The 23,646-nt window shown below is 43.6% G+C and overlaps 1 protein-coding gene across 1 annotated transcript in view; it reads right to left on the bottom strand.

Moving 5' to 3' along the window:
- The window catches only part of ENPP1 (ectonucleotide pyrophosphatase/phosphodiesterase 1), a 141,341-nt gene that overhangs the window by 77,028 nt on the left and 40,667 nt on the right, over nucleotides 1-23,646 (bottom strand). Inside the window, exons 2-7 of the mRNA XM_073627290.1 lie at nucleotides 15,955-16,027; nucleotides 10,899-11,015; nucleotides 8,534-8,659; nucleotides 6,527-6,587; nucleotides 6,101-6,198; nucleotides 5,057-5,136 (exon numbers count right to left, since the gene is read on the bottom strand). Coding sequence (XP_073483391.1) covers nucleotides 5,057-5,136; nucleotides 6,101-6,198; nucleotides 6,527-6,587; nucleotides 8,534-8,659; nucleotides 10,899-11,015; nucleotides 15,955-16,027 — 555 coding nt within the window. The remainder of the gene's footprint in view (nucleotides 1-5,056; nucleotides 5,137-6,100; nucleotides 6,199-6,526; nucleotides 6,588-8,533; nucleotides 8,660-10,898; nucleotides 11,016-15,954; nucleotides 16,028-23,646) is intronic.

Here is a 23,646-nt window from a genome sequence, read left to right as displayed (position 1 = left end):
TTTCTGAGTATGTCCTCCTTTAGCTTGTAGTCTACTATGCAGCAGATGATGTCCCTGGGGAGGATCGGTTTCTCTCCCTTTGGACCTGAGGGCATGATGGATCCTTTCCATTGCAATTGCTGTTTGGGCCGGCCGGCCGGTCAAGGAGATCATTGAAAAGGCCTGTAACAGTGGCAGAAAGCTGCTCCGCTTCCACCGATTCAGGCAAGCCATGGACCCGCAAGTTATGGTGCCTGCCTCTATTATCTAGGTCCTCCATGTGGCGCTGGTGTTCTCTAAGCTGGAGGGTGTGTGTATCCACCTTCTGAGTCGCCCGGCGGAGGACCCTGTCATGTTGCGCCGTGACCCTCTCCCCCTTATGGTCCCTGTCACCCAGCGCATGTATGTCCAGGCGCAGATCTGAGATGGCTGCAGATAAGGTATTCTTGATGTCTGCGGTGATGGTTCTCGGGTCCTGCAGGCTGAGGTGCTGTTCGGGAGGGGTACTGTTCTCCCCTGGCCCCATCGTAGAAGGGAAGGCGGCACTCCACTGGGTCTGTCCGTGGAGGGAAGACACCATATTGCCCCTCTGGGTCCTGAACAGCTCCGGGATACTCTGGCTCATGCCTCCATTCTGTTTGCGGGGAGAATGGGAGCAGGTGGCTGAGAAGTTGCAGGATGCTGTCCCCATGGTCGGTTGGCGGAGATCTCATTGTCGGTTGGTGGAGATCTCAATTACCTCTCCACCCTTCCCAGTGCCTATGGTATAAATTCCCACACTGAATATGGCCACCAGCATAGCCTGATGAAGGAGCATGCATGCTCCGAACGCAAAGCACCGCCCGCCTCACCCCGCTCCCAGAAGTGAAGACGCAGGTCAGCGTCCTGGCCGCCCAGAGGCTCTGAGGACCCTCGGCACCACCGGAACAGCTACTAGGTCACAGGACTCACATCCCAGGAACCCCCCCACTGGCCTGTGTCACCCACATCCCCCCGAGAGCACGTGGATGAAACTACTTTACATGCTGGTTTTTAGCAACTCAAATGTGAGTGTTTTTATCTATTGTAATAAATATTTTTAACATACATGCTGCACTTAGAGAGTGCTGTCCTTCTTTCTTTTTTATTGTTCCAGAGCTTCTTCTAGCTTTTATAGACTGGCTGCCTTCCATTTATTCAGCATCATTTTATCCTTACATGGACTAATACCTGAACTTGTTGTGAAACATTAACTACCACCACCAAGTTCCCCCTCTCAGGAACCCCCAACCCACCCCCTTCCCCCACCATTTTTAGTTATATGTACTCGGCTACCTCCATTGTGCGCCATATTAACCCCTTGATCGTTTACCAGACTTACTCCGCTCTCCTCTCATAATCCTCCAGCTCCCCCAATCACTGAGCACCCCGCCCTCTGCCAGTCCAGCTCAGAGAGAGTTAGGAAGCCAGGACAGCCAATGGGAGGTGAGCAGCAGCTGTGTGGAGGGAGCTTGTGTCGGATTCAACAGAGGGAGGAGTGAGTCCAGGAGCGAGTGAAAGAGAGCTGGTGAGTGTGAGGACAGCATTCATTACTTTTATACACTGCAATGTCTTCTCTGGCAGCACTGTGTTCCTGGCTAGTTCTCTGTGTGCTTTCACACAAAGCCTGGTGACTGTGCAGGCAGCCCCTGAGTGATTTACACACATGGTAGGAGCATGGGAGCTATAGAGGAGTGCTGGTACCTTGGAGGCAGGTGAAATAATTTGTTGGGAAATCCTGACTGGTCAAATATTCTCCCAGGTAACCTTGTCTGGGGACAGGGGACACTGATCAAAAGGTCGGTTTAAATTTCAGGCGATTTCCCCATTCCTCTGTATTCAACGAGATCACACTGACCCTTCCCAATGTCTGTTGGCAGGTTGGCTGAGCCCATTTGTTGTTTACCTTCCCTGATGTAAAGGGGAACTCTTCAGACTCTGATGGTGGGGGGGGGGTTGCGCAAAACGCCGGGTTTGCCACCTCCCTGAAGTGAGTTTTTGCAGGTTGGGATGTCTGGCACAATGCTATTTGATGACAGTCATCAGAATCAGAAACCACATCAAGTCCTTAGCTCTCATGATTTCTGGCAGGAAGCTAAACATGTAGTACATCTCTCTGATCTGCACAGAATTGTGCAGTTTAGAAATACAGAAATTCAAGAATTGTATGACAGACAAACCTATGTGCATATGTTCAGAAGAATCAAAAAATTGCAGTGTTGGCTAGTTTTTAAGCCAATTTGCTCTTATAAGGTAAAAGAGCTTCAGGCTTGGTCCAGGAGAAAACAGCGGCAGATCAAAAAGGTATGTGTTCACAGCATACTGTATGTTGTAAGGCTGGGTTTACATTAGCGGCAGAGCTTGCCGTGCTCTTAAAAATTGATCTGCAGGGGATCTCTTTTGAGAGGCTTTTGACAGGTGGTGAGCAGGTGATATTTTGTCTTCTCACCACCTATTTTAACCTTTAAAATGAGGGCATACTGCGATGCCACTGCATGCATTCCATGCAGGTGCTGCGTGCCACCATTCACTTGAATGGGTTACATACAGTGGCAGCACTGCTGGTTGAATGCGACAAGGGGAATAATTGTTGTCGTGGCTGCAAAGCATCACAGCCAAGGCATATTTATACCCCCATCCAAATTCCTTTGCAGCTCAGAGAGAAGGTGGTTTGGGAGGTGCAAAAAACATAGCTCAACCACATGTTTTTTTTCTGCCCCTCAACTGCAAGCATTGTTAATTTGGTACTAGAACTAGTGCAGGTGTTGGTCAGTGCCCCACTCTCCATTTATCACTTATGCCGCGTACACACGGTCAGACTTCAACCGGACTGGTCTGACGGAAGCCGACGGACCAAAGCCGGCGGACAATCCGATCGTGTGTGGGCTTCACCGGACCTTCAGCTGACTTTTCCAGTCGCAAATCTGACAGACTTTACATTTGGAACTTGCTTCAAATCTTTACGTCATAACTCCGCCGGACCCAGAAATCCGCTCGTCTGTATGCTAGTCCGACGGACAAAAACCGACGCTAGGGCAGCTATTGGATACTGGCTATCAACTTCCTTATTTTAGTCCAGTATAAGTCATCACGTACGAATCCGTCGGACTTTGGTGTGATCGTGTGTAGGCAAGTCCGTTCGTTAGAAAGTCTGTCGGAAGTCCGTCAAAAGTCCGTCGAAAGTACGCTGGAAAGTCTGTCGGACCAGTCCGGTCGAAAAGTCCGACCGTGTGTACGCGCCATTACATGTTGTCAGATTTCAGTGTTTGAAACCTAAAAAGATGACACATGGCCACTGAGTTTAGATTTAACAATTCTCACATATTATAAAATTATTTATACTGACCGGTCCTTTGTGTAAACACTAGGACTGCCAAAATTAGGTTTTTGATTTATACTTTTCCAACTCCATTGTGTTCTTCTTACAGTGAAAAAAAAACTTTTGCATACTCCACTACCCATTTTTATGTTTAGTTAAATGATCTAGCTAATAGCAGTAGAATGGCTTCCAAACTTGACTAATGTTATCACTTTCCTCCTCCCGATCCTCTCCCCATGACTTTACCATTGAGATCAATGGCACAACCATTGGTCCCTCCATGCATGCCAGGGTACTAGATGTTATCCTAGACTCTGACCTCTCCTTCAGCCCCTATGTCCAATCACTGGTTAAATCTTGCCACCTTAACCACTGCAACAATTCCAGAATTCACCCTTTCCTAGCTAATGACACCACAAAACAACTTATTCACTCCTTGGTTATTTCCTGCCTTGACTACTGAAACTCCCTCGTCACTGGCCTACCTTTACACAGGGTATCCCCCCTTCAGTATACTATGAATGCTGCTGCTAGAATAATATACCTTACTAACCGATCATTGACTGCTGCTCCTCTCTTCCAATCACTTCACTGGCTTCCCCTAGCCCATTGTATTAAATTTAAAATACTAACCACAACATACAAGGCCACCCACAACATCGCCCCCAGCTACATCATCAACCTCATCTGCAGATATCACCCAAATCGTCCTCTCCACTCCTCTCAGGAACTCCAGGCCCTCCTGCTCTCTAGCTCCATTGTTACCTTCTCCCTGCTTGCCTCCAGGACTTCTCCAGAGCCTCTCCCATCATCTGGAACTATTTGCCCCGTATCCTGTCCTATCCTATCAGCTCCTACCTTGTCTGCCTTTAGGCGATTCTTAAAAACCCACTTATTCAGGGAAGCCTACCCCACCTCCACCTAAGAACTGTACTCGATTCACCTCCATCAGATCATCCCCTGCAGCTATTACCTTTTGTACCACCTCCCCTTCCATTTGGATTGTAAACTCCATGAGCAGGGCCCTCCTACTCCTTCTGTATTGAACTGTATTGTAATCGTACTGTCCCTCTTTATATTGTAATGCACTGCATAAACTGTTGGCGCTATATAAACCCTGTATAAAAATAATATAATAATCACTTTTCTAGAGTATGTATTGTTCTCTTTGCCTGTTCAGGGTTTAAATTCTTTAAATAAGCATCATGTTAAAAGTAGAATTCCAGGCAAAAAAAAAAATAGTTTTATAGTTTTGGGTAGAGTCGGGAATGTTTAGAACCTCTGTCAGAAAATTCACTCTCACTTCTTTTTTGTCCTGGTGTCTGTTGCAAAATCTAAATTTTTACAATCACCGGAACAAGAGGAGAGTGGCTATCTTCGAAAGGGTATAATTGTTTTAGTGACAACTGTCACAGGATTTCCGCTCACTTTGGGGAGATTCTTCTAACGTTCTGCCATATCTATGTAACAGGTAGTGAGTTAAAATCTCCCCATTTGGGGCACACAATGAAATAGAAAGCTCACATATCACAACTGAGCAAAATTAAAAAAACAAAAAAATAATTTTGACTTGGGTTCCACTTTAAGAACACTGACCACAATACAAACTGTTGATATTAGATATTTCAATTATTGAGTATTATCAGATAAAGTTTGTGATTTGTAGAATCAGATTTATAAAATGGTGTGATATTATCGATGCATAAAATGCTGTGATATTATCCTTTTTCTATCACTTACTGTTACAATGCTGTAATGGTTAGGAAAGGTTTTTGATGGATACACTGGTCTTAAGGCACGTGTATATGTTCCACATTTTTCTGAAAATATAATTAAAGCAGGTTTTAATACATATAAGCGCTAAAAAGTGCAGATTGACAACTTATTGCTGGAGAACTTAATTGCTTTATTGGTAAGTAAAGCAGTTGTATACCCCGCTTTCACATTTTTACCTACAGGCAAGCCTATAATAAGGCTTACCTGTAGGTAAAATGAATATCTCCTAAACCTGTACGGTTTAAAAGATATTCACCTTGCATGCAGGCACTGACGTCAGCAGCACATGCTCTCTGAAGGTCCGGAAGCTCTGATGCTGCCAGAAAATCAGAGCTCCTTGCCGGAAAGAGGACTCCCGCGCGCATGCCACTCACAGCGCCAGAGCCGCAAATCCGGAAGAAACATGTCAGCTCTCTCTGCGTTGACCGGGAGGCGATGCCAGCGCTTCATTCTAAGGTAAGTATTTTATAATGAGCTAGTATGTGGTGACAGAGGGACGTCGTCAGTGCCAGGAGAACACGGTAATTATTACTAGCGCTATAACTCATTTAAAATTCGCAGCAAATTCACACCGCCTCTATACCGCACATATGTGAACTGTCTCCATAGAAAGCCGGCTTGATTCACATTTGGTTCAAAACGCATCCAATTTGCATATATGTGAATAGAGCCTAACTGCAATTTGCTGATACACATACATACATATATACATATATAGATATATAGTATGTATGTACGTACTGTATGTATATATACGTATACTATATATTTATATATGTATGTATATGTGTTTATATAATATATATATTTACACACACACAAATATATATTTTTAGGTTTCATGTTTTTAAACTTTTTGATGTCTGTATTCAGAGTGCCGCTTCTAAACTTTATTTTTCACTGGTTATTATCACCTAGCGCAGATTTATACATTTTTACACGTTACTGCCCATACTGATTTCTGATATTCCTATAAGCTAACAGCACCAGTAATTCCTGACAACATACTTAGCTGGCTGATTACAGGAAGAAGTCCTTTCCAGGTATGAAAGTATTCTGCTCTGAATCCATCCAATGAGAATAAAATGACTGGAGGCTGGGAGAACCTAAAAAAAAAAAAAACAGGCATAATAGATTAATATATAATTTTTTTCAAATTGCAAATCCAAACTGCATTTTATGAATAGATTATGATATCTAGCATGTGAACATTATATGATTCTTTTGTGGGAGTAAAAATCCTATTAGTTCTAATGTGCCACACATAAAACCCAGTGTATTATGCAGAAGTGTTTAAAAGGAATCATTCAGACACTGTAGTGGTGGAGTTTACACTGATGAAAGAAAAAGGCACTCAAGCATGGAAATCACAATAACTAATGTCATTGCAACTATCTTGATAAACACAAAAGAAAACATTGTCAGTGAACTCACCCAGCTGGACAAATAGGTGTTTGCATGTCATCACATTTCTCTTCAAACCAGCTTTTGTTTCCTGAATAAAACAGACTATTTTAGCAATACCTGAAACTGAAGAAACCACAGATTCCAGACAAAAAAGCAATAAAACGTGCATTTCCTATTTATTTATTTCAGGCAAAGAACTGACAATTTAGGCAGGACTTTACGTACCGTATATTCAAATCACCCCCTGCCCTATGGGAGCTTAAAACTCAAGGTCCCCATGTCACATGAAGTGAAAGAAAGTCTCCCTAGAGCTGCACATCCGTACCATCCCTTAGGTGTGTGAGTAAGTGGCAATCTCAGCCTGGACTCCCACCAGGCCAGAGCGTGGCCTGGTCAGAGTCCAGCCTGAGGTTGCCACTTACACACTCACCTCGGGGGTGGTACAGATGTGTGGCTCTAGGGAGACTTTCTTTCACTTCAAGCCACAATAGGAGTCAGGACAAGCTCCCTCTGAGCCAGCACTCCAAGCGTGGACTTTCAGGACTTGCACCCCTTTCAGAGAGCCTGAGCGGCACACAAAGCAGGTTTCTGGGTCCCTATGTCACCTGTACACACATAAGGCCAAAACAGACAGGAGTCAATTAACCTACCAACATGTCTGAGTTTGGAAGGAAGGCGGAGTACCCAAGGAAAACCCATACAAGCACATGAAGAACATGCAAACTCCAAGCAGAAAGTTCTGAAGCTATTTGTATTTGTTTGCTGGTTAACTGCTGACTGAATACCAATAATGTGGACAACTTCTCTATTAGTTGATATCAAATTGAACATTAAAAAAAATTGACATACTTTAGAAGGGGAAATTACTGTTTGGAAAGTGCACAATCCAATAGAGACCAAATTTTACTTTATTATGGCCAAATTATGAATCTTGTGAAATTTGTTTACAGTTGCTAACTGTGTGTCGAAGATAAATTTTATTTTATAAGACGTTTATCAAAGTACGCACACACACGTACTCAATGTTCCTCAAGGAACATATCTGTATACCCCCTGTATACCCCCAATTATCTTGTATCGAGTATCTGTGTGTCTGTGTATTTCAGTGTTCCTGTATATTTAGCAATAATTTCCCACTGATGCCGCCATCTTACTAGTTGTGATGGACTGGGAGGAAGGGACTGCATTACCAGTTTTGTTATAGGAAACTGTTCAACAGAAACAAGAGGCACAAAGGTGGGGTGGGGCTTTTCTATATTAAAATATTATCTGAAAGCAAAATGGTGGCATGACTTCCACTGCTGACCTCTGACTCTGGAAAGGATAGTTCCCTCTCATTTTACTAACTGCATGCTTTATCTGGGTCATTAGTTGAGAAAGTACTGAAGTCAAATTATCAGAATGAAAGTCAGGCAATTGCCATGGAGGGGACATCGAGATGGAGGGACATTTCTCTCAGCACAGATTTCTATTGAGACAAAGTAGAAAATACATTGATCACTTTTAGAGAAACTCATAAAGGATCAAAGGCAGAAACGTTATATAAAACACTGTACATGACAGTAAACAAAACTTGGACTCTATTAACCTATGCCCATAATTAACATATTTTACATTTAGAATAACATCAAAAAGGAAAAATACTCAATTGCATAGCTAAGCTGGTAGAGTTCAAATATTACTTAGGACACCCCTATACAGCAGCTCCGGTACATAAAGGACATCAACTTCAGACAGTTTCAGGATTTCTAGATAAGATGATGATAAAGCAAGCAAGCTGTGGCCCATTCCTCAAAAACTAATTGCAACAGCCTTTAAATCAGAGTTAAACTGCTATGTTGGTGTATCTAGGCAGATATGCAGCCATCCATAGAAGATTAGGAATAGGTACCCAGATGTCATCAATTGCTATTTAAATCGGAAAACTGCCTGTAAAAAGTGATCGCAGCTATTTTGTTGTCATGCCATAAAGACTACAGAGTCCAAACATCCATTTCAGGTGCTTTCAATCAGTTTGGTACCAGACGGACTCACCTCTACAAACAGAATCGTAATTAACACAGCAGTCATTTGTGTCTTTACAGTCATCAGAGCAGGAGCACAGACTGCCAGGCAACCTCTTCTCTCCACATCGTAACTTGTCACACGTCCAGATGCGAGCTGTACAACAAATCACACCATTTAAAGTATCAGTAAATATGCTTCTTCTTTTCAGTGGGTTACTTCACTTTTAATTTTTTTCTTTTTTACAGCATACTGTAACTGGTAGACCTATAATTCATTATAAAAGAATTAGTAGACAGTAAGAGAGAAGGTAGAAACTCTGCCCTATAGAAAAGTTATAGGTAAAGCAACTAAAGGTTTCTGCACATACCCATAGTAGCCTCCAAAACCCTCCTGTCACTGAGAGCCAGGCTGTTCCAACATATAAAGCTTTGGCACTTCCTTCCTCAGACCTGGTGCCGAGTGGCTGCCCCACTACATACTGACCACAGGGGGGTGCTCGCTTGGCACTGCCTCCATTCAGAGAATGCTTTGTATTCTTTTAAGTGTACACAAAGCCGTCTATGATTGCCTACACCTACTTTTTAAAGGGCTTGTTCTAATTTACAGAAAAACTGTAATAATGAACTAACACTGGACACCCTCCCTATCCCCCCCCCCCCCCCAGTCCCCTCTGTACCGCTGTCTAGGGATTTGCAATACCTGGTTTTATCCCTCCTCTTCTTCATCGCTTCCAAGACAGACTAGATGGATTCTGATTGGTCAGCACCGTCACATTGTGCAAGTACAGTGGGTAAGGGGATAGGGGAGAGGGTGTCTGGTGTTAGTTCATCTTTATATTTTTTCTGTATAGGTGAATTAGCACTTTCAGGCAAGTGAAACCATTTAGAAATCTAATGCTAACCAATAAAGGACAGCAACTGTGTTTAGGCAAGTTCTCTAATGCCGCGTACACACGACCGGACTTTCCGTCAGAATAGACTCTGACGGTCTTTCCGACAGAGTTCCGACGAAGTTCCGCTGAAATGGACTTGCCTACACATGATCACACCAAAGTCCGATCGTTTAGAACGCGATGATGTACGACAGGACTAGAAAAAGGAAGTTCAATAGCCAGTAGCCAATAGCTGCCCTTGCGTCATTTTTGGTCCGTCGGAATAGCATACAGACGAGCGGTTTTCCCGATAGGAACTATTTCCATCAGAAAGATTTGAAACATGTTCTATTTCTAGGTCCGTCAGAATTTTAGAAAGAAAAAGTCAGATGAAGCCTACACACGATCCGAATGTCCGACGGAATGAAGTCAAAGAAGAATAAGTACACGTGGCACCATCAAGGGTAGCAGGAATGTACCATCAAGGGTAGCAGGAATGTACTTTATAAAGTCTTGTGGTGTATCTCTCTGCCTCCTGCATCACCAATTAGACATGTGCATTCGTTTTCGTCCAAATGCATTTTCGTCCGAATTTCAGGTATTTTCATTATCGTTTTAACAAACGATAACGAAAGTGCAGAATCCGAAAAAAGGAAAGATCCAACATAAACAAATGCTTTATTTTCGCTTTGTTGCTACAACAGTTCGATATAGATAGGAGATTCGACATGATGATGACAATAACAATCTGTGTCCATCAAACCTGTGGTCAAATGTGCCTAACCTTAACTCTATTAGTCCAAGATTATTCTACATAGAGAGAAAAGATTCGACATAGAGAGAAAAGATTCGATGTAGGGGAGAAAAGATTCGACATAGGGGAGAAAAGATTCGACGTAGGGGAGAAAAAGATAAATAAAAATAAAGATGATGATGAATGTTATTGGCTGATTGTAACCAAAGAGGAGGAGCAGTAAAATAGCTAGAACTAAGTACACACGTACTTTGGCTTATCGTGTCTGTTGAAAGTTCTAAGAAGATTCGACGGAGCAGGTAAACTATACGGCGTCGTACAGTTTAGCTGCTCCGTCGAATCTTCTTTGAACATTCTACAGACACCATAAGCCTTCAATGACAGATTCGACCTTAATTTGGATTTTCTGACGAATGCAATTTTTAACGAAAAACGAAATAAATAAAAACGAATTTCGGGAGTAACTAAATACATTTATTTTTCGGACGAAAACGAAATTCCGAAACGAAATATTTCAGTGTGCACATGTCTATCACCAATCACAGTCAAACTTTCTAGTCAAAAATTCTATTTTGTGGCTCTCAGAAACTTTTATTTTTATTTCTTTTTATTACTCTTTCTTTGTGTGTGAGGCAGCAACAAGGCATGTTACAGAGACACCAGCAGATGTGTTCCAGGATCACAGATAAAAGAATAGGGTCCAGCACAGAAATAATGTCTAAATGAAAAACACAAACTGTTTAGCAGGTTTGTATCAGCTTCTTTACCTGGTTGTATGCATACATCTTCATAATCTAAACAGCAGTTTCCAAGCTCAACACAGGCAGTATCACATCGACAGCTCCCAAATTTTCGCTCAAAACACCTATTTTTGCAGCTGTTTACTGTAACATTAAAAAAAAAAAAAATAGCATATGACTTATAACATTTTTTAAAAAAGTCTGCAGAGTAACAAAGACATTTTTTATATCTAATACAAACAATATTTTATAAGTAAAACTGTTCAGTCAGTGCTTAAACATATTTTCACCCACAAGCCTGTTTCATTGTTCTTTCTGCTACTATTATGTGTGAGAAGATGATTACAGGTTAAATTAAATAAATTAACAAAGATGCATATAAAGCTAACCTTGGACCTTACAGCAGGATTGTACAATAATATTTCAAATATGTCAAAAACTAAAACATTTTATTTCATTTTGGATAGGGCAGTAAATGGTGAACTCCTGTTAGGATTTTTTTTTAAGTTGCTGCCCAATTGGATTTTAAAATACCATTTTCCTATCTTGATAGAAGATAGAAGACTCCTCCTGTTTATGCACAAAGCAGCGTATGGATAATGTACATAAAATCATTGCCTATGTACTGACTTCTGAAACACAACAGTCATAATAGTTAAGTTGTGGAAAAACCCTGGAAGAGCGCTTTAACAGTTGCTTCCCCAGATAAAGGATATCCTGTTATTATTATTATTATTATTCAGGATTTATATAGCGCCAACAGTTTACGCAGCGCTTTACAATATAAAAGGGAGACAATACAGTTATAATATAATACAATACAATACAATAGGATTAAGAGGGCCCTGCTCAGAAGAGCTTACAATCTAATAGGGTGGGGCAGGTGGTACAAAAGGTTGTAACTGTGGGGAATGAGCTGGTGGAAGTGGTAGGAGATTAGTTGGAGACGTGATAGGCTTTCCTGAAGAGATGAGTTTTCAGGGATTGCCTGAAGGTAGCAAGAGTAGGGGCTAGCCGGATAGATGGAGGTAGCGAGTTCCAGAGGATGGGAGAGGCTCTGGAGAAATCCTGGAGACGAGCATGGGAGGAGGAGATGAGAGAGCTTGAAAGCAGGAGGTCTTGAGAAGAGCGGAGAGGACGATTTGGGTGATATTTGGAGACAAGATTAGTGATGTAGCTTGGGGCAGAGTTGTGAATGGCTTTGTATGTTGTGGTTAGAATTTTGAATTTAATTCGCTGGGTGATTGGGAGCCAGTGTAGGGATTGAAGTAGAGGGTTGGCAGATACTGAGCGGTTGGTAAGGTGGATAAGTCTGGCAGCAGCATTCATGATAGACTGAAGAGGGGATAGCCTATGGAGCGGTAGGCCAATGAGAAGGGAGTTGCAATAGTCAAGGCGAGAGATAACAAGGGAGTGAATGAGGAGCTTGGTGGTTTCATTTGTTAAAAAAGGGCGAATTTTAGAGATGTTACGGAGGTGAATTCTACAAACTTTTGACAATGATTGGATTTGAGGCTGAAATGACAAGTCGGAGTCTAGGATTACACCTAGTACCCTGGCGTGAGGGGAGGGACTGATGGTTGCATTGTTGATTTTGATGGAAAAGTCATGGAGGGGGGCACGGGCGGGGGGGAATATTAATAGCTCAGTTTTAGAGAGATTTAGTTTAAGGAAGTGGTGCGACATCCATGCTGATATGTCAGTTAGTAAGTTAGTAATGCGAGAGGAGACTGAAGGAGTGAGGTGAGGAGTAGACAGATAGATTTGGGTGTCATCAGCGTATAAGTGGTATTGGAAGCCGTGGGCAGTTATTAGGTGACCAAGGGAGGTGGTGTAGATAGAGAAGAGAAGGGGTCCAAGAACCGAGCCTTGGGGGACCCCCACAGAAAGGGGCAATGGAGAGGAGGAGACAGAGTTGTAGGTGACACTGAAGGAGCGCTGTGATAAATAGCCAGAGAACCAGGATAGAGCAGAATCTCGGAGGCCAAGGGAATGTAGTTTATTGAGAAGGAGCGGGTGGTCAACAGTATCAAAGGCCGCAGAGAGGTCAAGTAGTAGGAGTATGGAGTACTGGCTGTTGGTTTTAGCAGTTAGTAAATCGTTAGTGAGTTTTAGTAAGGTAGTTTCCGTGGAGTGCTGCGAGCGAAAGCCAGACTGTAAGGGGTCAAGAAGGTTATTTTCATTGAGGTAGGAGCTAAGACGGTTGTAGACTAAGCGTTCTAGAAGTTTAGAGGTGAATGGGAGTAATGAGATGGGTCTTAAGTTGTTCAGGTCGGTAGGGTCCAGTGAGGGCTTTTTAAGAATGGGAGTGATCTGTGCGTGTTTTAGAGGGGAGGGGAAAATGCCACTAGAAAGGGAGAGATTGAAGATGTGGGTGAGGGAGCATAGGATAGAAGAAGAGGGTGACCGTAGTAGTTGTGAGGGAACAGGATCCAAGGGACAATTGGTTAGGTGGGCATTCGAGAAAATTTTTGTAACCTCTTCCGTAGTAGCCAATTCAAAAGAGGAGAGGGTTGAATGTGCTGCTGGGCAAGGTATGATGGGTGGGGAAGATGTACGCACAGTGGAGATGTCCTCACGAATTGCATTGATCTTGTCTTTGAAGTGATTGGCAATCTCTTGGGCAGTGAGTGAGTTAGTGGGTAGAGGGGGTGGTGGACGAAGCAGAGAGTTAAAGGTTGAGAAGAGCCGACGGGGACTGGATGACAAGGAATTAATAAGAGAGACAAAGTAGGCTTGTTTGGCAGCATGGAGGCATGAATTGTATTTTAGAAGGGCAGATTTATATAGGGTGAAATCTTGCAGGCATTTGGTTTTACGCCACAGTCGTTCAAGAGCACGGCAATGTCTCTTGAGATTTCTAGTGTTGTCAGTTTGCCAGGGTTGTAACGGTCGGGGCCTAATTCTGCGTGTGGTTAGGGGAGCAAGTGCATCTAGTGATGATGAGAGTGAACTGTTGTAGACAGAAGTGGCCAGGTCAGGACAGGACAGGGGAGAGATTATGTCATATAGGTTGTCAGTAGCAGAATAGAGAAGAGAAGGGTTAAAGTGGCGAAGGTTTCTACAAGTAATTGTTTGCTGCTTGGAGGGATGGGTGGTTGGAGGCAAGGATACAGTGAAAGTAATGAGGTTGTGATCAGATAGAGGAAAGGGGGTGTTGGTGAGGTTGCCAGGGTTGCAGAGATGGGAGAATACAAGGTCAAGGGTATTACCATTGGAGTGAGTGGAAGTATGTGTCCATTGGGTTAGGTCAAAAGATGAGGTTAAGTTGAGAAGTTTAGCTGTAGTTGGGCTGTTGACATTGACAGGAATGTTAAAGTCACCAAGAATAATGGTGGGTATTTCAGAGGAGAGAAAGTAGGGTAGCCAGGCAGCAAAGTCATCAATGAAGCGCGATACCGGTCCTGGAGGCCTATAAATTGCTGCAATCCTCAGAGAAATGGGAGAAAACAGACGAATACAGTGCATCTCGAAAGAAGAGAGGGATAGAGAGGGAGGGACAGTAAGGACTTGGAAGGTGCTTTGTGGGGACAGAAGGAAGCCAACTCCACCTCCTTTCTGTCTGTTGGGTCTGGAGGAGTGAGTCCAATGGAGACCACCATGGGAGAGGGCAGCAGGAGAAGCTGAGTCAAAATTTTGCAGCCAGGTTTCTGTTATGGCCAGTATGTTCAAGCCATGAGAGATGAAGAGGTCATGTACAGATGTTAGCTTGTTACAGATGGAGCGGGCGTTCCACAGGGCACATGAGATTGGTGGGGTGCTTTGAGGAAGTAGGGGGATAGAAATTAAACTGAGTGGATTGCGGTGGTTGCCAGAGGGGGAGGGGTATTGGATATGTGGCTTGCATTTGGAAAATGGCGGACCAGGATTAGGAGAAATATCACCTGAGACTAGGAGAAGGAGGAGGGTGAGGAAGGCAAGGTGGGAGTGGGATGTGCATGAGTGCACGTGTCTAGTGGCCCTGGAGTTTATGTCAGCATGTGGGTGCAGCAAATGCAGGAGATGATGGGTGCCATAATAGGGAGAGGGTAGGAGTGAGGGTGATATGTGCATGCTGCAGGGAAGAGAGGAGGGGTAGAGTAAAGATAATTTGAGGATAGAAGACACCAATGTGAGAAGGAAGAGAATAAGGAGCATGTTAGTGGCTAGAGAGTGGGAAACTAACCTAATATAAAATAAATTTCAAAGTTGGTTTGCTTGTCGTCTTGCAGAGTGGAGCAGAGTTCCTGTTGTTCATGCAGCTTTAGTTATCCTGCTTTCGTTAAACTGCATCGTTGAAACTGCGCATCACTCGTGACAGAGCCACTCAGGAAAAAGCCATGATGTCTGCGCCATGCCCCTGTCTGCGCCACCCCATAAGCTGCCATAAATTTATAGACAGCCTAAGCTGGGATGCATTTCTCAGTTGGTCATTATTGGGTCTGATGTGAGACACCTGAATATGGGGAGGAGATGGCCAGGGCCAGGCCAGACACAGGCTAGGGTCGTAAAGCTAATTACCTCTCTTGATCACTCAAGCCACATGGAGTTGAGAATCAATCACCAGTAATATTGCTATTGCAGTGTGTTTGTTATAGAGCTAGCAGTAAATATGGAAGTTTAAAGATATGGCAGCAGGAGACAATTACCAAAAATATTAATAGCAGACTCAGCAAAGCCAGTTCAGTGGGGATGTACAGTTGGATAGGAGATAGGAGACAATTACCAAAAATATTAATAGCAGACTCAGCAAAGCCAGTTCAGTGGGGATGTACAGTTGGATAGGAGATAGGAGACAATTACCAAAAATATTAATAGCAGACTCAGCAAAGCCAGTTCAGTGGGGATGTACAGTTGCAGATCCTGTTCCAGATTACAGCGAACTGTAGATAGTAAGAAAATGACAAAACCATGGGTACTTTGATAATGTTCATTATTGATAGTTTCTTGGACAATTATTCATAATACACTATTGATAAGCCCCTGTTATCACTTTGCCTGGAGATGACTTTCTTTCTCATGTGATAACATATGTACCACTTTTATCTCAAACTGCTTCTGGAAAACATCTGTTCCCATTAATGAAAAATTATTACTTTAGTACCTTCCCTGGAACAGCTAGGCTTCAGTCCAAATATGCATCCCAGGATGGCTGTTAAGATCACCACACAGATTACCTAAAAATAAACAATGGAAAATCCACAATCACAAAACAAATATTTGCATTTCTATTGTGTTTCTTGCATGAATAAAATACAGGGTTTTGAAATCTGGCCTGCCTATCTCAACCCTGGCTCTATTTAATAAAGAGGTATTATAGCAACCAAGTTAAAGTGATTTTTTTTTTAAAATAACAATCTTTACAAACATGTCATACTTACCTGCTCTGTGCAAGGGTTTTGAACAGAGTAGCCCCGATCCTCCTTTTTTGAGGTGCCCCAGCGACGCTCGTGGCTCCTCCTCTTCATCGGGTGCCCCCACGGAGAGCCGCTTTCCATGGGGGAACCCGTGGGGGCGCGCTCACGAGTCCCGCTGCTGCATCCATTGATACAGACAGCAGGACTCGGCCTCGCCCCGCCTCCCTTGTCACTGGATTTGATTGACATCGGCTCCCGCTGCTATCAATCTATCCAAGGAGGACCAGACACAGCAGCTGAAGTCACTGGGCTCATGCTAGTCGCTGAAATGATAGGGTTCAGGTAAGAAAAAGGGTTTTACTTACGCCTAAAATGGGACTCTTTAAGTGCATCAAAAATCTGACCGAAACTAAATCTGTTGGTAGGTGGTCACTAGAGTTAGGCTACTTTCACACTGAGGCGCTTTGCAGGCGCTAAAGTGCTAAAATTAGCGCCTGCAAAGCATCCTCAAAGAGCCGCTCAATTCACTCCAATGTGAAAGCCCAAAGTGCTCTCACACTGGATCGATGCGCTTGCAGGACGGTCAAAAAAGTCCTGCAAGCCGCATCTTTGCAGCGCTATAGGGGCGGTGTATTCACTGCTCCTAAAGCGCCCCTTCCCATTGAAAACAATGGGGCAGCGCTGCAAACCCGCCAGCAAAGCGCCGCTGCAGCGGTGCTTTGTGGGTGGTTTCAACCCTTTTTCGGCCGCTAGCGGGAGTTAAAACAGCCCCGCTAGCGGCCCAATAGCGCAGCTAAAACGACGGTAAAACTGCGCTTTACCGCCGGCGCCCACCCACCTCAGTGTGAAAGTAGCCATAGTGTTAAAGCACAGTTAATTAGCTCAGCTGGATGCACTGATATATACAATTCTATATAAAATAGTTTGTAGAATAAGGCATGTATCCACAGGGTCCATTTAAAAAGGTTTATTGAGCACATAAGGACCAATGACATGGCTCTTTAAAATAGATACTGTGGTAAAAATCTCACTGTGACACCATAAAGATGACAATAATAGAATACCAGCCTAGTACACACTAATAGTTTTTGGGTTGAAGGAAAAAAAACTGACAGTTTAAATCGGAGCCGCTGTACTAACAATCTGATGTTAGTACAGCGATCTCCCCTGCTGAGTAGTTGTGTTCTGACAGAGGGACTGCCTCCCAGCCAGAACACTCCGGTCAGCGCTCCCAGCCATTGGCTTAGAACGCAATCTGGAGCCGGTCATCAGACTTTTTTCATCAATGACCCTTCTACAGAAGCTGGCAGAATGTCTAGCTTCTGTCGGGAAGCGGCTGCTGTGCACATGAACCGAATATCAGCTGGTTTCTATTGAACCAGGCCGCTTTCTCCCGACTTTCGGCTCACGTGTACTAGGCATTAGGCACCGCGAAAATCACTGGAAAAGCGGGTGCCTCCAGGGAAGAGGCCAGAATCAGCTGAAGAGACAATGTTCAGTGTGGAGAGGTTGTACAGCAGATTCCATCAAGCCGGTGTACAGGAAGTGACAGGCGGTCAGGCAGGAAATGACCACACAGGAACTGCAGAAGGCTGATTACTTCTCAACTCCTGGGAGTTTTTGTATAAAGAGTGAGGTCAAGTGGCTGGATTTGAATTCAACTTTTTTTTTTCGTTTTCAACAAGGCTGTAGCGCCTGGATGTTTGTAATTTGCCAAAACTAAATCTGTTGAATTCAGAGCAGTAGATTAATTATTTTTGGTAGTTATAAGTATGCCTTGTTAAATAAAGCTAATACTACATTATGATATTTACTGTTCAGAATATTTTTTTCATTTTTTATTTGTATTGCAAGAAAATCACAAAGACAGAGCTGCAATATATGCTGCAAAGTGCAATTCCATGCATCTGTAGGAACAAAAGTAGGACAATGGGAAATGCAGGTTGTAAAGTGTACGATAGTAAGTAGAGAAGTTGCTAGCTATAGCCTGAGGGGCAATATATATGTGGCTATGGCTATTGGTGTCTTTAAAATGAGGGATTGATGTTTTAAGGTTGAGTTCCTTGAGGGCCCTCACTGATATGCCACATTGTTTGAAGTAGAATTGTTGGCATCACATGAGTTGGGCTTTAACCATGCCAGGTCTTTGGTCCAGGCAAGAGCTCCACTCTGTGTGCTACATTTCATATAGAGCTGAATTTGTCTGCAGGAAGTTGTGTAGTTCATCCCGTGGGTGAGCAGGAAAGATTCAAATTCTCAAGGGGGCGTGGAGAATTAAAGTAGCCACCCTCGAACAGGAAGTCTGAGAATAGCAGAAAAAAGCTTGCATTTGAGAGATGAAACAAAGGAAGATATAGATAGAAAGTACATTCTACTTTTATTTAAACATTTTGCATTTATTTTATTTTATAAACAAAAAGTGAGTTTAGTGTCACTTTATTTAAAAGACATTAATTCTTTTTGGTTAGGGTCACACCACAGATAGTACCCATAATAGTGTAAATACGTTAATGCTTCCTATCAAAGTAAAATAACAAGTATTATTTCCTTGATTTGTTGCATCATTTTAAATCTGTGATTTTCCTGAAATCCTCCCTGTTCTCCACAGCTCACATACTAACCACAAACCTCAGAAAAGTCATGATTTTCCTCCAGAAAAGTTTAGAAAAATTAGTATAGTTTTATTTATTCCACATTATACGTAACATCCTGAGTCAAGTGCATTGTGAAGAAGAAACTCCTAATGCACTCTATTTTATGTGTTCTGTTAACTATTTACAACCCAATTCCAAAAAAGTTGGGACACTGTGTAAAATCTATATAAAAACAGAAAGTGAAGATTTGCACATTTCTTAAACCCATATTTTAGTCACCATATAAAATAGATAGCATATCAAATGTTTACACTGAGAAAAAAAAAAAAAAGCAAGGTAATTTTAAAATTAATGGCAACATGTCTCAAAAAAAGTTGAGACAGGGCCATGTTTACCATGGTGTAGCATTTGCTCTTCTTTTAACAAAACTTCTGGGAACTGAGGAGTCCAGTTGCTGTAGTTTTGCGAGAGGAATGTTATCCCATTCTTGCCGAATTTAGGATTCTAACTGCTCAACAGTTCTGAGCCTTCTTTATCATATTTTTCATTTCAAGATTCCCTGAAAAAGACTTTGTCTAGGTGGGAGCATATGTTGCTCTAAAACCTGGATATATGTTTCAAAATTGATGGAGCCTTTCCAGATGTGCAAGTAGCCCATTCCATACACACTACTGCACCCCCCCCCCCACCACCACCACCACCACCACCACCATCAGAGATGCAGGTTATTGAACTGAGCGCTGATAACATGTCGGAGCGTCCCTTTCCTCTTTAGCCAGGAGAATGCGGCGACCATGGTTGCTAAATAGAATGTCAAATTTCGATTCGTCTGACCACAGAACAGTTTTCCACTTTGCAACACACCATTGAAGCAATGTAGACTAAACAATCCTGACAGCTGTCTTCCAAGAATAACTACTTCCGGACCAGCTCACGCCGATGTACATCAGCACTTTAAAGAGGGATATCGTTGTTATGACAGCAGCTAGCTACCATAACCCCGGTATCCTCTTCTTCAGTGAGCGGTCCGGTTTCAGATAAAAGTGGTCTATGTGGCGAATTCACAGCAAGATCACTTTTAATCGAGGGGGGCCCCCCTCCCGCCACTCTCTGATGCCCTCCGCCGCTTACCCGAGCCGTCGGTAGCCGTTGAGGCGATCGGGTCCTCTCCCTGGCTTGGTATGGAGACAAGTGAGGGGAAGATGGCCCCCACACATCTCCATACCATTGCAGCGCAGAAGCGACGTCAAAACGTCACTTCCGCCCATAGCTTTTAAAACAACATTATTTTATTCTTTATTTTTTTATGACATTAATTTTTTTATTGCATTTTAGTGTAAATATGAGATCTGACGTCTTTTTGACCCCAGATCTCATCTTTAAGAGGTCCTGTCATGCTTTTTTTCTATTACAAGGGATGTTTACATCCCTTGTAATAGGAATAAAAGTGACACCGTTTCTTTTTTAAAAGAACAGTGTAAAAAGAAAAAGGTAAAATATATAAGAAAAAAATTTTTTTTTTAAACACGCCCCATCCCGCCAAGCTCACTTGCAGAAGCGAACGCATACCTGAGCAGCACCTGCGTATGAAAACGGTGTTCAAACCACACGAGGTAGATTGGTAGAGCAAGAGCAATAATTCTAGCCCTAGAACTCCTCTGGTTCTTAAAACATGCAACCTGTAGACTTTAAGCGTCACCTATGGAGATTAAGGGTAAATGTTTGTCTCCATTCCACAAGCAATTTTGAAGTGTGACATGTTGGGTATCAATTTTACTTGGTGTAACATCTTTCATGATATAAAAAAAAATGGGCTAACTTTACTGTGGTCTTATTTTTTAATTAAAAAAAAAAAATATTTTTTCCAAACCGCACCACATTCCTGTGCAATTCACATGCGATTTAGTGCGGTGCAATTTGAGCCCATTCATCTTGACATTGCAGTTGTCAGCTTGTAGTTCTCAGTGAACTACCACAGCACTGTAGTAGTTCATTATGTCTTCCTGTCACAGTGTAACTGCCTATTGGAGGACCGTGGCATTACACCCACAATCTGCTGATCGTAGGTACAATGCTTTTCAGGTCCATTAAAAAAAATAATAATAATAAATGCATTTTTTTTTTACCTGCAAAAAAATGTGCATAATACAGTATTATTATTTTATTTGTAAAGGCGAACTTATCCTTTAAACTATTTCTTATGTTGCAGATTGCTTCCTGGAAGATCCAACTAAAAACATAAGATGTCTAGTAATTTCTCATTTTGCTAATGTAAACATCCACCCCAGGGCTGTCTTAATGAGTTGGCACACCTGGGCACTGACCAGGGGCCCCAGTTGCATGGGGGGCCCCTGCACTTTCCCCAAAGCAGCTGGTCCTTGAGGCTACACTGCCTCAAAATTGGGGGCCCCATGGTGGCACTGAGAGTGATGGGTACACAGGGGAGTCAGGCTGGCAGCAGTACGCCGTAAAGTGCAGAACAATACCTATTTCACAGCCAGCAGGGAGGGGCAGGGCCGGAGCGCCAGTGATGCTCTGACCCCACTCCATGCAGCTTGAATACTCGGGATTCGGAGGCTGCGGGGTAGGAGCTGGAGTGAGAGCTGCTGAGTTGGCAGCACTGAGAACCCACCTGTGGAAGTGGCATTGTGGATGGTGTCATGGTGAGCCCAGCTATCCAGCACTGTTTGCACCGAAGGGCTTGGAATGCCTGTAGGGTTGCTCCCTCCTCCACCCCTCCTTCTGGCTGCTTGATTGGTATAGGTGAGTCCAGTGCTGGAGGTGGGCACATAGCCAAAAGTTCACATGCACTGTATCTCCACTGGAAAAGGGGGTACTACATGGATGAAATAATGGTGCTGGGGGATATCAAGGGTGAATGGGGAAAACAATGCTGAGGGGGGATCTTGGGTGTATAGGGGGTAGCAATGCTTTGGGTAGCTATAGTGTTAGAGGTATCAGGGATGTAGAGAGGCCACAGTGTAGGGGGAATCTGGGATGTAGTGGGGTCACAATACAAGGGGTATCTTATGGTATATGGTAACAGTGCTATCTGGGATGTAGAGGGGTCAGAGTGCTGGGGAGATATCTGGGGTGTAGAGGGATCAGAGTGCTGAGAGGATATCTGGCATGTAGAGGGGTCAGAGTGCTGGGGGGATATCGAGGGTATGTAGAGGGGTCAGAGTGCTTGGGGGATATCTGGGGTGTGGAGGGTGCTGGGGGGATACCTAGGGTGTACAGGGATCAGAGTGCTGGGGGGATATCTGGGGTGTAGAGGGGTCAGAGTGCTTGGGGGATATCTGGGGTGTGGAGGGTGCTGGGGGGATACCTAGGGTGTAGAGGGATCAGAGTGCTGGGGGGATACCTAGGGTGTAGAGGGAACAGAGTGCTGGGGGGATATCTGGGGTGTAGAGGGGTCAGAGTGCTGGGGGGATATCTGGGGTGTAGAGGGATCAGAGTGCTGGGGGGGTATCTGGGTTTAGAGGGGTCAGAGTGCTGGGGGGCTATCTGGGGTGTAGAGGGGTCAGAGTCATGAGGGGATATCTAGGGTGTAGAGGGGCCATAGTGCTGGGGAGGCTTCAATCTAGCAGATATATTATATGCACAGGACAGCTTTGTTACTTTATGTATGTAGTATTTTCCCACTGTTTTTGCGGTACAGAATGATTGTTCATGTAGTTAAAGCGGAGCTCCACCCAAAAGGGGAAGCTCCGCTTGTCTGCCTCCTACCTACTTGATGTCTGTTTACCTGCGCTGTCTCTATTGTAGGGGCCCCAGAGCATTACTTTGCCCAGGGGCCCATGATTCTATTATGACGGCCCTGATCCACCCTAACAAACTTGAAATCATAGCCTGCAAATCAGTAAATGCACTTTGGTTATGATCTTGCATGGGTTAATATTTCATGGGTGTAGTTTGCTCATTGCATGAGATTTACCATACATGGTTTAGAACATATGAAATTCTTGTTAAGAAGGTCACACTAGGTTTAAACATTTCTTGTTAAAATGCTAAATGCTGCCAAAGGTCTCCCAGACATGGATCCTAAACAAAGACACACTTCAAAATAACATCTAAGTAATGTATTTTTTCTGCTAAGGGCATCCCATATTCATTGTAGTTTTGGGGATTTCTTTACAAGCTTTTTCAGAATATTCCAAAAGGCCTCATGCACACAAGATGTTTTTTCCTCCTCTGGACACCTTTGCTCCATGGGAGGAAAACGCAGCTCTAAAAATACACCTAAGCATATTTTAAATGTGCTTTTATGCACATTTACACATTTGACGTAAATGCATTCTATTGGACAGAATATTAATTTATTCTGGCTAACAACCCTAAAAGTATCTAGCGTTTTTTCCACCCAAATGTTCTTCTGAAAGTACAAGTGATTTTTTTTTCTGCCCCTAACTGCCTGTAAACACCTATGTGTGCATGAACACATAGGCTAAAAGAGGTGTGTTTAGAGATGCTGGGGTGTAGAGGGGTCAGAGTGCTGGGGGGATATCTGGGGTGTAGAGGAGTCAGAGTGCTGGGGGGATATCTGGGGTGTAGAGGGGTCAGAGTGCTGGGGGGGATATCTGGGGTGTAGAGGGGTCAGAGTCATGGGGGGATATCTAGGGTGTAGAGGGGTCAGAGTGCTGGGGGGATATCTAGGGTGTAGAGGGGTCAGAGTCATGGGGGGATATCTAGGGTGTAGAGGAGTCAGAGTGCTGGGGGGATATCTGGGGTGTAGAGGGGTCAGAGTGCTGGGGGGATATCTGGGGTGTAGAGGGGTCAGAGTGCTGGGGGGGATATCTGGGGTGTAGAGGGGTCAGAGTCATGGGGGGATATCTAGGGTGTAGA

This window comes from Aquarana catesbeiana, linkage group LG04 (genome assembly GCF_042186555.1).
Source record: "Aquarana catesbeiana isolate 2022-GZ linkage group LG04, ASM4218655v1, whole genome shotgun sequence".
NCBI lineage: Eukaryota > Metazoa > Chordata > Amphibia > Anura > Ranidae > Aquarana > Aquarana catesbeiana.
The sequence above is the reverse complement of the archived record's forward strand: the minus strand, read 5'-3'. Positions and strand labels throughout refer to the sequence as shown.